At 37.2% G+C, this 14,921-nt stretch overlaps 2 protein-coding genes across 2 annotated transcripts; one reads left to right on the top strand and one right to left on the bottom strand.

Moving 5' to 3' along the window:
* Positions 1-2,951: 2,951 nt before the first annotated feature.
* Positions 2,952-9,534, bottom strand: syap1 (synapse associated protein 1). Its single transcript, XM_041977389.1, has 9 exons — positions 9,218-9,534; positions 8,804-8,922; positions 8,577-8,643; positions 4,664-4,737; positions 4,428-4,567; positions 4,186-4,337; positions 4,038-4,078; positions 3,787-3,943; positions 2,952-3,684 (listed from the first exon to the last, which is right to left on the bottom strand). The coding sequence occupies exons 1-9, from the start codon at positions 9,417-9,419 to the stop codon at positions 3,554-3,556; spliced, it is 1,083 nt and encodes a 360-aa protein (XP_041833323.1). The 5' UTR covers positions 9,420-9,534; the 3' UTR covers positions 2,952-3,553.
* A 464-nt stretch (positions 9,535-9,998) lies between these two features.
* phospho2 (phosphatase, orphan 2) lies at positions 9,999-13,929 on the top strand. The gene is made up of 4 exons (XM_041977638.1): positions 9,999-10,051; positions 10,476-10,554; positions 10,647-10,741; positions 10,852-13,929. The coding sequence occupies exons 2-4, from the start codon at positions 10,484-10,486 to the stop codon at positions 11,409-11,411; spliced, it is 726 nt and encodes a 241-aa protein (XP_041833572.1). The 5' UTR covers positions 9,999-10,051; positions 10,476-10,483; the 3' UTR covers positions 11,412-13,929.
* Positions 13,930-14,921: the final 992 nt, after the last annotated feature.

Here is a 14,921-nt window from a genome sequence, read left to right as displayed (position 1 = left end):
TTGAAAATATTTTACTATACCAAAGTTTTCAGATTGGTTCAGAATATTCTTTTAGCTGACTTGAAGGATGCTTGCACCATGAGAATCTGATGAAATGGGAAGCTAGAAAGCAGAAGGAAAAGCTACAAGTTAAGAGGAAAGTAAAGACTACAAGCAATTTGGTGGGTTTTGTTATTGTTGCAAAGATGCCAGAGCTCACATGGCCTGTTCATGTCATACCCAAAGATTATAAGATACAACAGAAGTGTTAAAGTTTATCAGGGGACATTAAAGTGATCCATCACAACAGGCACAGGCTTGTAGTCTGTCAGACTCTACAGGCAGACTTGGATCCACTTCATACAGGTGTGTGGGGGCGTTCATTTTGTACATACACTGTATTAAACATGATTCTGACATATTTAGAGGTGTGAAAGCAGCATGTGACTTGTTTTCTTTTGGCTTTTAATTTGAGTCAGGCACACATAACATGTGTACAGTACATACGTGTTATTTGTGGCTGAACTAAACTAATATAAATCTGTAATAACTTTAAAACTAAAGCATGGTTTACAGGTTTCAGCTTTTATTTCAACTTCAGCAGTGACATCAGAAAAATATATCTGTTTTATATCAAATTTATATCTGTTTGTTCTGAATCCATACTGACTCTCACTAAGTAACTTAATCTTTTCAATAAAATTATCCAATTTTTGTGCAGTTTTTCAAGCACTTTTGAAAATTGTGAAAGTAAAGACACTAGTCTATAATTAGAAAAATCATGCTTATCTCCTGTTTTAAAAAGTGGGATAACCTTTGCAACTTTCATTTTTTCTGGAAAAATACCCTTGTGGAAAGAAAGATTAAAAATATAACATATTGGTTTGCATATGCAATCAATTGTCCTTTTTTACAATAACCATGTCTGACCCGTCTCTATCAGTAGATGTCTTGTCATTTCCCAGTTACCTCAGCCTATCCAAGATCAAATTAAAAAAAACCCCAGCCACCCAAAATTCGTTTTATGGAAAATATCTCTGCTTTTCTGTTTTCCCACAGAAAATATTAGATTTATGTAATCAAAATGGTTTTTAAAGGGTTAAAATCGTAATTATTATTCATTTGACTTTCTTTTTTCATGAGAGCTGAAGATGAACAAATTTAACCCAAAAACAAAAGAAAAAAACAATTGTATTACTTTCAGAGTGCTTTTTGGAAGCAGGTGTTTTTGTCCTTATTGACTCAGGAGGAATACATTTTAAATTGATGCTACTTGCAAACTATTGATGCATCAAAAACAATATTTTAGCTAATCCTTGACCTATCCAAGGTAGTTTTGAAGAATATCCCCCAGCCAACCAATATTATTTTTTTCGAAAATAACTCATTTTTGTGTTTTCTTTTTCATAAGAGTCACCAAGCCAAGAGAGTAGTAAATGTCACTGATGCCTGAAGCTTAAAGAAGCACTGTTGAAGTTTGGTACAGTGATTTCAGCATCCATCTTTAATCCTACTTCTACTCTGAAATCTATCCAGCCAGTTAAAGTCAGTCTGATATTGACTGTTTTCCTATTTCTTGCTCAGTCCCTTTATCTCGTTCTTTCCCATTCTTCCTATAATGTTCTGAATCAGCCAGTGCAAGCATCAAAAACAACCATTGTGTTGATATCCAGTTGCTAGCATGTGACTCGATGCGTAAACCAAAACTCAGCTGTAAAATCATGCAGAAGAAAAAGTTGTGAAATGTGATTTTTCAGCCTCAGGACGCTCTTGGGCAATGATGGCTCCAGAAATGTATGTAATAGATGTCACTGTGTTATCAAAGTCAGCCTGAAACACATATTTTAAGGGCCAGAAAGTTACATGGTGCTGCTTAAAACTGTCTCTGTAAAAGTAAAAGTCATCTGCCAGAAAATCTCAGTCCACATACAAACTCATATGATTCCAAAAGGTCAGATAAATCGGAAACTGAAAGGCCAGGAAGGGTTTTAAATGCCATCAAAAACCAGTCCTGAAGCAAACTTGGAGCCAGTGCAAAGAGGCTAAAACAGGATTAATGTGCTGTTTTTCTGTTCTTGTTAGAAGTCTGAGAGCTGAGCTCTGTACAGCTGGAATCTGAGTAATGAAAGTTTACTTCCTGTATTTCCTGTCTTATCTAAGGGGGAAAAGGACTGGAAAACATCCTAAAATTTCTAATCTTTTAACATTGTTCAAACGTCTTTGCAGTAATTACATGTAGTAGCAGAGACACCCGCGATAATGTGATTATATACTGACAGCCAAGTATCTTCCTCTACTCCTGTATGAAAGTTATTTAGATTGCAGGGATCCAATAAGGAGAAATGGTCGAATTACTGGCAAAGCTTCATAATAAAGAACTCATAATTGTCGATCCAAGAAGTAACTCCATATATATATATATATATATATCCTTCATTTTAAGACATGTTACGAACCACATTCATTTTAATGGCACTTATGCATGAAATGAAAATTAAATGGAAAAATATCTCCAAATAATCAGAAGAAAAAAAATAATAAAACTTTAGAATCTAAAGACTGTATTAGTATTCTTTTCTCATCTAACGGCAAGAGAGAAAGAATAGCATTAGTCCAGATAACAAACATGAACATCTAATTTGTAGGTCAAACGTGAGAAATAAATGAACAGACCATAACACGGACATGTTATTATAGGAAAAGAATTTATAGCCGATCGGCACAACAAAAAATTCTGCTAAATGTGAAACATTTAATATATTCTTATTTATTTACTCTTTATTTATACAGGTAGTCCCACTGAGACCTGTTTTGAATACTGTAGAGATTATTCATTCTTCAACTTTACTGAAAAAAAGACCCATTTATCAAACTACTACAATTAGCAGCCATTATTCAAACATAATATACTGTTTCACCTCAAATCTCACGGTATTTTATCCTGAATAAATTTGACACAATTTGGCTTATAATAATATTATTAGTATTTATTAAAGAATATAAAGAAATGAAAACAGAGAAATGTACAGTACAACGTAAAGGAGACATGCACACAACAGCTGATCAACATGTGCCTTAAATAGACAAAGTGATGTAATGAAGGAGAAGTAACCTCGTGTGGCGTTACAACCCTCTTCATTTATATACATTTTAATTTTACATTTGACTCTTACTGTACTACAGTGTTATCAAGATCTAACTGTACAACCAACCAGGAAGCACCAGCAAAAGCAAAGATAAAATCTGAATACAGAGAGGCCCTGTGAATCGTAAAAGAGATGAAACTTGTACTGGAGCACCCTCTAGAGGCCTTCTCCTTTTATTCAAGAAGACAGCGAGTGCAGGGAAGCAAGTAGATACAACTAAAATCAGAAAGTAGTACTTCACTAAAGCTCCTAGCCGCAGCTGCTGCCTCCAGCAGGGACATTCTTACTCCGACTGGCTTAATATCACTTCATCATTTATCTGTGGAGCAGAGGATTTGTAGGTATTTATCCTCACTTGAGCATCACTGGTCTCTGTTCTTTCAAAACCACACGATCACCACATGTGAAGGTAAAAAACGGCCATTTTCTTAGCTGTCATCAGCCTGGAGCATCTTCTCGATCTCTTGATCCCACTGGTCATCCTTGTTGTCCAGCTCAGTCACAACCTCGTACTCCTGGAGCTCCTGCTGCAGCTCCTTTTCCCAGTCCGCGGGCTCATCTGGATGGAAGGCAAGCGGGAGATGGTGTTGAAAATATTCATTTATTCTATAGTTTAAAATTCAAAATGGAAGAAAAAGTGTGAGATAAAAATCAAGCTAACTATCAGGAGAAGGGGTGCTGTCCTTCTTGTCCAGCACCAGCTGCTCCATCTCTTTCCTCAGATCTTCATGGTTGATGGCTGTCGAATCGAAAGCATCGCTCACAAACTCAGACACTCCGGGACTCGTTGAAATCTCCTCCTCTTCCTCATGCGGTGGCTGTTAAACACACAGACGACAGAAAAAGCAAATGATTGCTCCTCTCCTTTTTCAAACTTCTGCACAGAACCATAACCGCGTGCAGGACTTTTACCTTCTGCATGGAAACAGGAGGCGTTTTTGGTCGGACCTTGTCTACAAAGAAATTAAAGTTATTAGCTTTCACATCTGTGTATTTCAGTAAATTCACCATCATACCCTGCTTTTCTGTTTCTCCTCCAAATATCATTAAAAAGCCTGACCTGTTAGGACAACATGCTCAGGTGAACCACTGTCCTCGCTGTCCCCACCGTCCTTCTGCTGCTGCTGGGCTGCCAGCGCTGTCAGCTGAGCCGACTGCTTAACCAGAGACACTCTGTAGAAATAGTTCCTCCAAAACACGTCCTCCTTCACACTGTCAAACACATCACACAGTCAGGTTTATCACTTTAATGTTGACTCTACAGGTAAATGTACACAAGCACGAAGGTGAGTGACAGCCTACTGTTTAGGAACCAGGTCGAAGCGCATGCGATTGAGGAGCTGGTCTTCCTCCAGCATGACTGTAGCCAGAGGATACATCTGCTCCATGTCGAAGTGGAACTGAACACCAGCTGGAGGGTCCCGCAAGAAGTTCCTCTTGTCCTGTAACCAGCAGCCCCAGAGGTCAGTCTCCACAAAAATATGCAACTTGGACACATGAAAGCTGTTGGGGATGAAGTCAGACATGTCGTAGCTTACAGCGGACAAAGCGAGGATCTGTTGCTGGATTGTCTCCTCCTCATTGTAGCCAACCCAGGGAGGCACTGCTGCTTCTACACAAACATCAGAAAAGTGTCATCGAACCTTTCATCATTTACATTTTAGTTTATTTTCCCCACTAGTTTCCTTGTTTATCTTCCTTTTTGTTGAGTAAAGCACTTAAAAGTGGTACTTGCATTTGAAAAACCACCATCTTATTAAGGCTTAGTTGAGTACACATCAACACTCTGACTCATGTCTCTAACATAAACATACAGAAGCGTTTACACAGCTGGTCGTGTCCACAGACGCTGTCTGTTAGCCAACGATTGAAGCATAAAGTCTGTATGAGCACCTCACACATCATTTGAATGACTTGTTTATTCCATAATACGTATTTATGCTGCATATCAATTACATTCAAATCAAATTATTATTTATCAGACCTGCTTTTAAATAATGAGCCCATGCAGACCTTGCAGTCCTCTGGTAGAGAACTGGCCTTTTGGTTGTCCCCAAAGTTCGAAACCAAAACCTACAGCGAGACCTTGTTCCACCATTAAAGGCCCCGTCTGCGGAACAGCCAGCTCGAAGGCTTCAGGGCTGCAGAGCCTTTTTATGTTTTGTAACATGAGGCCCAATACCTCATTCTTATTTCCATTCTTTTACTTTTAAATGAATCCATTTTTTACGTTTTATTATTACATTTTTTTATTTATTTAATCATTTTAAACTGCTATCTACTATCAGCGTTTTTAGTTCTGTTTTTATGATTAATCTATGGTTTATATGAACTCTTTTTGGTTTACTTTCATACATGTTGGTCTTATTTCTTGCTACTGTATTTAAACTGGTTTTTATTTTTTATTAATTTTATCCACTCCACTGCTTTCCTCATGAGGTCTTCCACATCGGGAGCTAGCTTGCTCTGACTGCGTGGTCGTTGCCGTGGTGATTGTCCTTGTCTGGGTAGCAGGGGTCCTGCACTGCAGGCATATGGTTGTGGTGTGGACCCGGTCAGCCCTGATCTGGGTGGTTCCGGTGGTGACTACCTCTGTGGTCATGGGTGGCGTGGCTCTTGATGTTGATGCCTAGGTTATAGTGGTAAGACATATGTCCGTTTATACTGTTGTTTTTCTTAGAGACAGTTTGTTGGCGTGCAGTTGAGGGGTGGGGGTGGGGCTCTTTATCCGTTTAGTTTATGTGTGTGAGAGAGACAGTATGATTAGGTGTGTGTGTGCTTCGTTGTGTGAAACTTGGGTGTGTGATTCCTTTGTATAATATGCAAAACTGTTTTTTTTTTTATTATTATTATGTAAAGCACTTTGTGCTGCTGTTATGTATGACGAGGGCTTTACTGTACCAGATCATTTCTAAAGCACTTTAAAAACAACATAGCAGCTGACCAAAGTGCTGCACAAGAAATGTAAAAAAGAGGGAAACAAGCATAAAAACAACCATAAAATAGGTTGTGTCGTTATTTAAAACATGTCACTTCTCTTCTGCTGTGTGTGTGACTGTGTCTCTTAGACCGTATGGTGAAGGCGGTATGTAAAGACACACAGACTAGAGAAGAAGTGTGTTGTACATTCAGTTACTGCAGTGTTCATTCTTCTAAATTCACAGATAAAAAGTCGGGCCAGCCTATTTTTTTAAATAAAGAGCTGATAGAGAAAAAAGATCTTATCAATGTTATTAACTTCCTGTTGTGATTATTTAGTAATAATTAGGTTAATGAGAGAGCTGACTAATCTCTTGTCTTCAGACAATAAACACAACAAGTAAATCTGATTAGACCTTTCTTCATTTCAAAGTTCTGGCTGAAAAAACACTTTCATTTATAAAGAGATGCTGTATGTGTGTAAACATCGATACTGCTGGAATGCAAATATATTGTTTGTGCTGACCAAAGTCTAGTTATGAGTTTTTATTGTATTGGCTTCTGCAGGAGTACAGTATATATGGAAGTGTTTAAAAATATAAATATTTCTTTACATTTTCCTTCCAAGCAACCAGAATATCTTGTAATATTTCAAACTGATTTTCAGGAATATTTCTCCAGCTTTCTAAAAGTCTTTCAAAGTTTTTCTTTGCACATGTTCTGCTTTTTAACGCATTTTCAGTCCAGTCCTAATACCTGATTATTTACAGAGGAATTATTTATCTGTTTGTTAAACCATTAAAAACGTCACCTAACTTAGTGTTTGAGTCCGTCTACATATACAAAAACTTTAGCCAATAACCAATTTTAAATAAGATCTTTAGGTACTGAATGTAGTGAATACATATCATTTATTTTTTAATTTCTTTATTAACACCTGCAGAAAATAAGATTTGACATATTAAGAATAATATATCTGCACCAACAAGGGGGTTCACAAAGAAGTATTAGCAAAAAATGTGCAAAATTTCAGCACACTGAACAGTGTTTGCAAAAAAATTTGGATTAAACTGAATAAATGGAGGACAATGAAGTCCTAATATCCATCTACAGCAGATAAACAGCTTCTGAAAGGGAAGTCATTATGAAACTGAAAAAACATCCAGCAAAGACCCGACACAGGACCTGAGAGATGCATCTGGACCTTCATTTGATCCATCTACTGATCATCAAAGCCTCATCAGAAATGTTCCCCATGGAAGGCAGCCTGTCAAGAAGCCATTCTTAAGGAAGGAAACCAGGGAGAAACGGCCTGAGACACAAGAGCAGGACTGAAAATCACTGGCAACAGGTCTCATGGAGGGACGAATCCTTCTCAAAGTCCAGAACTCAATATGACTGAAGCAGTGTGGGATCATCAGAACAAAAGACAGAAACATCCAAAGACAAGCTTTTGAATGTCCCTCCAGAAACCTGAAGAACTTCTCCTGAACAGAATCTGAAAACGATGTCCTTAGGAAATAAACAACAACCTGACCAAGACCTGAAAGATAAATCTGCCTTTCAGTTTATGCACCTGTTGTTCACTGAAGCCGCGTCACAAATGGTCTTTATGGAGAGAAGCGCAACAACCAATAATGTAATAAGGGCCGATAACGTAGATAGCCCCTCTGCCACACCCAGCATGACATTTTTAGCATGTTATGACATCTTTGACTTTTATTACATTTAAAATTTACAAAATGTTTATGCTATTGGCAGTTATTACATTATTGGCTGCCACGAGAGTTTTCAACTGTCCTTCAATTATCCTTAACGAGTAGTAAAAAAATGAGAACGAAGCTCATCTCGGATGGTTCAGGCTGTGTGGAAGAATAAAGACGCTTAAACCAAATACTGATTTTCAAGCTTATTTGACGTGCACAAAGCCTGCTTTTGTCTTATACACCTGATTTTCATTCATTTTTACTCTCGTTTCATTAAGTCATTGTATATATTTGTCTTTTTCTTGGAATACATGAAGAAATGAGGTGTGGAAACCTTTGCATAGTATTGCATCATTTCAAGTTAGGATATATTGTTTTCCTGCATCTTCTTGGAAAGAATAACAGGTGTCATGATGTGATTTCTAATGTTAATCCGGAAGGATCGTTATCTTCACTCCATTAAGTGAGTACATTTTGCAGCTTAGATGTAAGTAATTATTGATAATTTCAGTATTGGCTGATGTATTTCTGAAGGACTCCGACTTTAATCCTCCCCACTAATGGGGCAATTAACTGTTTTTTGCATGATTCAGCTGGAGGTTCTCACAGTTCTGAAAATGTCACTTTCACCACGTTAGTGTTGCTTCTCTGCAGCTTCATTGTTATCTAATCAAGACTTGAAATTCTACTTTGAAACCTTGAGTAATGTCTAACACACTTAAACACAAAACAAAACAAAACACACATGACCTCCGGGCAAGTTTAACTTTTTTTAGCTTTGTTTTAACTTGTAAAGAAAAAGCAAGTAATTGCGGTTCTGAATTACCTGATTTTTTGGCCTTTTTTTCTTGTACAAATTTCTCTTGCTCCTTATGGAAATCTCCAAGAAAAGTCTGCAAAAGCATAAACACAGACACACCCCAATGTGAGAAAAAGATAATGATATCCTTGAAGAAGAAGGAAAAAAGTAAAACAAAACAAGTATACATATAAATCTAGAACCTTCTCATAAATGCAATAAAACCTGACTGACAAGCTAGAGGCACCACATGCCTTGTCCATGATGCCGTCGATCTTCCCTTCCTCCACTGTCTTCTTGATGGTCTGCGCGGTCTCTACCACAGACTCTGAAATCTTCTTGGTGGCGTTGGAGGCAAAACTGAAGATGTAATCTTCAGGTGGAGGAGGTGGAGCACAGGTCAGCATGGTTACAAAGCAGCAGTTTCTCTTTTTTAAAAGTTCAAACAAGACACAAACAATTTATATATATGTAGTCAAAATCCGCTTGTGAACCGCGGGACACTAATAACAAGAATGAGGCAGGAACTTTGGCTGCATTTTTGAGAATAAGGAGGATGGGTAAACTTATGGTTAAGACGCATAGCTTCACGTTTTTATAAAAACGTTTTACATAACACACGTCTATTTTGTGAGATAACTAATAATTAGAACAAATGTCTTACTCACCACCAAATCCTTTGCTCTGACCAGGCTGTTCCTGGTTCCCCTCGGATTCTCCATTCTGGTCAGCTGGTTGCTGTTTGTTTACCTCGTTTTGTTCTTCTACCACCTTCTCTTCTTGCTCCACATTCAGGCTCTCCTTGTCATCCGACGTCGTCGTGTACGTCGGGTTCTCCAAACCCAACCACGTCCCTAACCCTTTAAACATATTGGTCCAAATAAACAGCTAGAAATGAGACGATGAGAGAAAATATCGACAAGAACAGTAGGAGACTGTTGTGCTACCAGGAAATAAACCGTCAAGGTTTCTTCTTCAGAGTATGCTGCGTGATAGCTGTGTACCACCGCCACCCGGTGGCAACTAAGGCGAAATGAATTAATAAAACAATAATCTGGTTCGATTTTTTTAGCACATATTTGACAATGTTTTAATACTGTTTTATACAATGTTCTTTCTTTTCTTTTTAGTTTTTAATGTTAAATTATGCTCCTTGTATTCTGTAAAGCACTTTTGCACTGTTGTTTAATTTTGCTATACAAATAAACTTGCCTTGCCATAATAGCAACGTGTACATTATCTTGTTTTCCCCCATAAAACAATTAATTTTAGTAAAGTACAAATAAAGTATAATACAATAAATCGTGTCGTTGTCAGCATTACGGCAACCAGCAGCCGTAAGGAACTGAGAACATCGCTCTGTGAACGGGAGGACAAACCAACGGTCAGTTGGTGGCAGTAATGCAGCAAAGGTGCCAAGCGCCATTAAATAAAAAGAAGAAGAAGAAGAATTAGCAGTAGTAGAAGAAGAATAACAACCGGCGTTCTGATAACAGCTTGGGGTCAGTTTGTTGTTTACACTTTCATATATTTGCGTTTATAGTACAGTCGAGTACAGAAGTAATTATAACCCAGTTTAAACTATTTTTTTTTTTTACTGAAACGGAAGGTTTGGCCATGATCGCAATATATATTTTTAAATAGGAAGACGAGAAGACACAAATTTCCCTTTATAAATATGAAAAATCTACTAAATTACGAGATTAAATTAGATTTCTTTGGGTAAATTAAAACCCTTAACGACATTAAGATGGATTCAAACATTGTAGTTCAATCGGCATATACAACTGAGCGTAATATAGAAAGTTAAAGTGTTTATGTTAGGGTTCAGATATATAGAAATATGCTAGCAGGCGATTATGCTTAAAATGATCACTACTTTGTTATTTAAACCGGGTTATTTTAAACAGCTGTCTTTTATTTCAGGTGAAGAAATGACTATTCTCATGGTGTTTGATTTTGACCACACTGTGGTTGATGACAACAGTGACACTTGGGTGATCAAGTATGTAATAAAAGTAAAAGAAACAATGTGATTTTTCATGTTCATTACAAATTCATCCTCTGAAGATCTTTTTGTGTTTTCCTGTCCTTAAGGTGCCTTCCAGGACAGACTCTTCCCGATTCTGTGACAAACTCATACAGGAAGGGCCACTGGACTGAGTACATGGGCAGGGTAATGAACCACATAGGTGAGGGTTCATTATATTTGTTTGTGTGGTGTTTTAATGTCTTCTATCACCTGTTCTTCTGCAAGTCTGAATCTTTATTTTATTTTATTTTATTAAATTGATTCCTACAGGAGACCAGAAGATCAGCCATGACAGCATCCGCAGTGTGATGGAGACCATCCCCTTCACAGCTGGAATGACAGACTTGTTGACATTTATATCAGAGAATAAAAACACCATCGACTGCATTGTCATCTCTGATTCCAACACCATGTTCATCGAGTGGATCCTGAAGGCATCAGGTCTCCAGACAGCTGTCGACCAGGTTTTTACCAATCCGGCCAAGTTCAATGAGTCAGGATACATGGAGGTACAATGCTACCATTCTCATGACTGCCAGAAATGCCCCATCAATCTGTGCAAGAGAAGAGTCCTGGAGCTCTACCTGTCCAAGCAGGCTGATGAAGGTGTGGAGTATGAGCGGATCTTTTATGTGGGAGACGGTGGGAATGATTTTTGCCCAACTGCCTGTCTGAGAGAGCATGATGCTGTGATGCCCAGGAAGGGGTACACTCTTGAGAAACTGTTAGCCAGACTTGAGGCTCAGGAAGGTAGCACCTCTCCTCTAGCTAAAGTCATTGTCTGGAGCAGTGGTGCTGACATCCTCCAGGAGCTGAAAGCAAGTATATAATCACAGGTATGGCAGTGGGAAGGATCGACTTCTAAGATATAATTGTACTCGATGCACATGCCATTACAAAGCAGTCGTATTTTATATAAATTACTAATATACTTCTAATTTTAAGATTTGACAAATATTTTAGCTATTAATATTGTTTTCTTAATATTTTTTTTCCAAGCTCTAAAAAAAATATATAATTTGTCATCAGGGAGTTTGTGGCATGACTTTGCAGTTTTTTGTCTGTCGTGGTTGGAAATGAAGGCCTTTGAATGCAGCTGCAATATAACTCACAACAACAGCAAGATATGTAAAATCTGAGTTACTAGAAACAGAGGTAGCCTTAAAGATCAATTCAGGGACATGTCTGAAATGAGCAGTATTAGAAAAACTGTCAAGGACAGTAGTTTAAGATTATTTGCACCATAACAGCAACTTGTTCCCATTTGGTGCCTTTCTTTATATAAACACAATATTCTGACTATTGATCTTATTCTAAACAGGGCTGTATTCTGATTATGGCTTCACATGTTATATAGAACATAGGGTTTATTCTTTCTTTTTTGTATAAAAAATATGTAATATAATCAATATATATTTAATATATATACCAGTAATATGTAAACAATAAAAAAGGAAGATGTATCTTGTGCTAAATTTTTATGAAAGGCCTGACTCCTGGTAGACATTAGCAAGAAAAATCAATAAATGTATTTTCCACAAGGTTTTATATTTTTCTGTAACTGCATCTTATCTCAACCTCTTATCCACCACGTTAGTTTCTACTATATACGTTTACATGTCAGTCATGCTCAAAGACTTGCGAAGAATTGCAATTGATTTGTCACACTATAATTTATTTATCTGTTTTGATTATTTATTTGTATTTATAATTGCACTTGATCTTTTAGAGTCCTGCTTACTGATACAAAGTCAGCATGAAATTATATGAATTAAAAATATTAATCTCTAAAGGGAAATTATATATTGAAAGTGCAGAACTGGGAATAGTTAATTAGATTTTGTGCTTTTCCATCTTGTCTGAATGTTTTCAGTGGAAACTGCATGTAGGTAATAAGTAGGATATGACATCAGGAGCTACCTATAGCTGGCATTTTGAATGTGTTTCCATTGGACTTAAGTATTTCCACCACTGTCCCAGTCTTCAGAAATCACAGATTACACTGCTAAATGATTTTTTCTTAATGTGTCTGAAGTGTTTTTACTTTGTTTAATGACTAATCCATCAGTTAAAATATAACTTCCACCACTCAGTGTTGTTGTTGTCATGCAGGTCTGTTGTTATCAGTGTACAATCCTCCCATACAAATAGCTGGTAGGGACTAACTTTGCATGATATCAAGCTGTTTTCATATCATTTATGAAGAAAACTTTTTTTTTTACCCAAGTTTTGAAACTCACATCCAACTCCATCCACGTCCAAATTGGCTGGTTAAGGTTAGGAGGTATGGTCCGGGGGGTTTAGTGGGCATAACCTGTACCTTAATAAATGGTCCACCTTCTTGCAGGTTGCAGCAGCGGGCTGCTTTGTCAAGGGGATGTTGGCTTTATGGGCAGTTTTAACATTTACTTAAGTGATGTTGCAACGTCAGTATGGGGGGTGAGTGTGGAAAAGATGTTGTGGAGGATTACGCTCTGCCATCAAGCTGCCAAAAGCTAACGGGAGGAACTTCTCAAATTATAGCCAAAATCCATTTTTGACTAACATGCACTACTCACAATAAATTAGGGACATTCAACCTTTTAGATCAAATTTACAGAAAATGTAAAATAATATTGTGCTACACTGAATGAAGGAAATTTAGGTAGAATCATATGATAATAATTCATTCTCTTAAATGATTTATTGAAAAAAAAAAGCTAACAACAGTGGCGGGAATACCACAACATAAAATGTAAAATGTCTCAATACCTTTGTCGTCTTGGTCTGATGATGTCAAAATGTGAATCAAATCCTGATTTTGGTTAGAAGAAAAAAAAAGTATTTGGACTAAAATATATTATTTAATAATGTCATTGTCATAGCAGCACAGCATTTTTTTAATTGCTTAATTAAAACACCAACAAGAATATTCATGGAACTGAACCAGGTAAATGGGTGGTAGGAATGTCCACTGATAACACCTGAAGAAGGGACGTAATGACAACAAAATCAACTGCTTCTAACAGAAATGGATGCTTGTATAGCCACAGCATTTACAGAAAGAGACAGTTTCTGTAACACTTTACTGGATGTTTGGTTTTTATATTTTATATGTATTTAAAATGTGACTGAGAACATCTCATGTCTGTTATTCATTCATCTGAAATCATTCTTGTATTTTGACCATTATTCTGACAATGTTGGCTTGTTTTAAAAGTTTCAGATCCGTCCATCTTTTACACAAGTAATAGGATTTAAAGGAATAATTCTGGGACTTTACAGCCAGTATATGGAGTGGGAATGGAGTAGTGGGTTTCCATACCACTTAAATAACATCTTAAATAGAAAATTAATCATTGATGGAAATGAATGTCCTGAATACCTTCTTTTGTGTCATTATGAAAAAATGTGGAAATAATGTTTGTGCAATTAATATTATTAAATTGTAATGATGCAAATAAACTTTGAATCTCCTGGAAGGCTTTTTGTCCTGCTCTCTGGGTAACCAGCAAAAACCTTTGTATGTTTTCTGAATTCACTACGTAAAGCATTAGTGCAGTCTAGCAGATGTTGAATGAGGCTGTTCAGGCTGTTCATGCATTCTGGACCAGCTGGAGACGATGAACAGAAGATTGATCCAAGCAAAAGAACAGATTAATTAACTAAATTAATTCTGCAGATCAGAATATACAAGTACAAGTAGTTTTGTTTCTCATGAGTTCTCTAATCCCTAACCAATCTACAGCCAAACTTGGTGTCGTATGGAAAAGCACTGGTGAAACTCGTCTGACCAGGACCAGCTCGACTGAGAAAGCTTCCTAAAGTGGTGCAGGTGCATGGATAAGGTTTTTCTCTGAAGATGCAGACATGTTTCTATTATACGCTAATTCTACTAAGGATTCTTGAATGTGTCCTTAATTTGTTGCCTTCAGACATGAAGTTTGGGTATAGACCCAGAAGAGCGCCGTCCTCCTCTCTCTGTGATTGGGTAGGGATTGGAGCCCTTTGATTGGTTCTGGAGGAGTGTGTCAAATGTGGAATTAAATTACTTATTTTGATTTGTACTTGTATTTCTTATTTGTTCTCATAGTTTTCATTTGTACTTGTATTTTTTAAACTCATATTAGTATTTTCTGACTTGTATTTTCTGATTTGTGCTTGTATTTTCTGACCTGCAGAATTAATATGTACTTTTATTTACAAAACATGGTGTTAACCATTCCCGCTTCTTATCCGCCGATAGTAGTCGGAGGACACGGGGGAGATCCGTCCTCTCCAGGGCCGAAGTGGAGTTGGCTTCAGGGTTAACTCCCAATTACTCTCTTCTCTCGCCGCTCACGGCGTGGAGCACCATAAAA

This window comes from Melanotaenia boesemani, chromosome 1 (genome assembly GCF_017639745.1).
Source record: "Melanotaenia boesemani isolate fMelBoe1 chromosome 1, fMelBoe1.pri, whole genome shotgun sequence".
NCBI lineage: Eukaryota > Metazoa > Chordata > Actinopteri > Atheriniformes > Melanotaeniidae > Melanotaenia > Melanotaenia boesemani.
Note: the sequence above shows the minus strand (reverse complement) of the source record. Positions and strands in the feature narration are given on the sequence as shown.

Coding starts and splice junctions, on each gene's coding strand:
- syap1 (XM_041977389.1), bottom strand. CDS start 9,419: ATGTTTAAAGGGTTAGGGACGTGGTTGGGTTTGGAGAACCCGACGTAC. Junction 8,923..9,217: donor TCAGAGCAAAGGATTTGGTG/GTGAGTAAGACA, acceptor CTCCACCTGAAG/ATTACATCTTCAGTTTTGCC. Junction 4,738..8,576: donor AAAAAAGGCCAAAAAATCAG/GTAATTCAGAAC, acceptor ATGTTTGTGTAG/AAGCAGCAGTGCCTCCCTGG.
- phospho2 (XM_041977638.1), top strand. CDS start 10,484: ATGACTATTCTCATGGTGTTTGATTTTGACCACACTGTGGTTGATGAC. Junction 10,555..10,646: donor AGTGACACTTGGGTGATCAA/GTATGTAATAAA, acceptor CCTGTCCTTAAG/GTGCCTTCCAGGACAGACTC. Junction 10,742..10,851: donor CAGGGTAATGAACCACATAG/GTGAGGGTTCAT, acceptor TGATTCCTACAG/GAGACCAGAAGATCAGCCAT.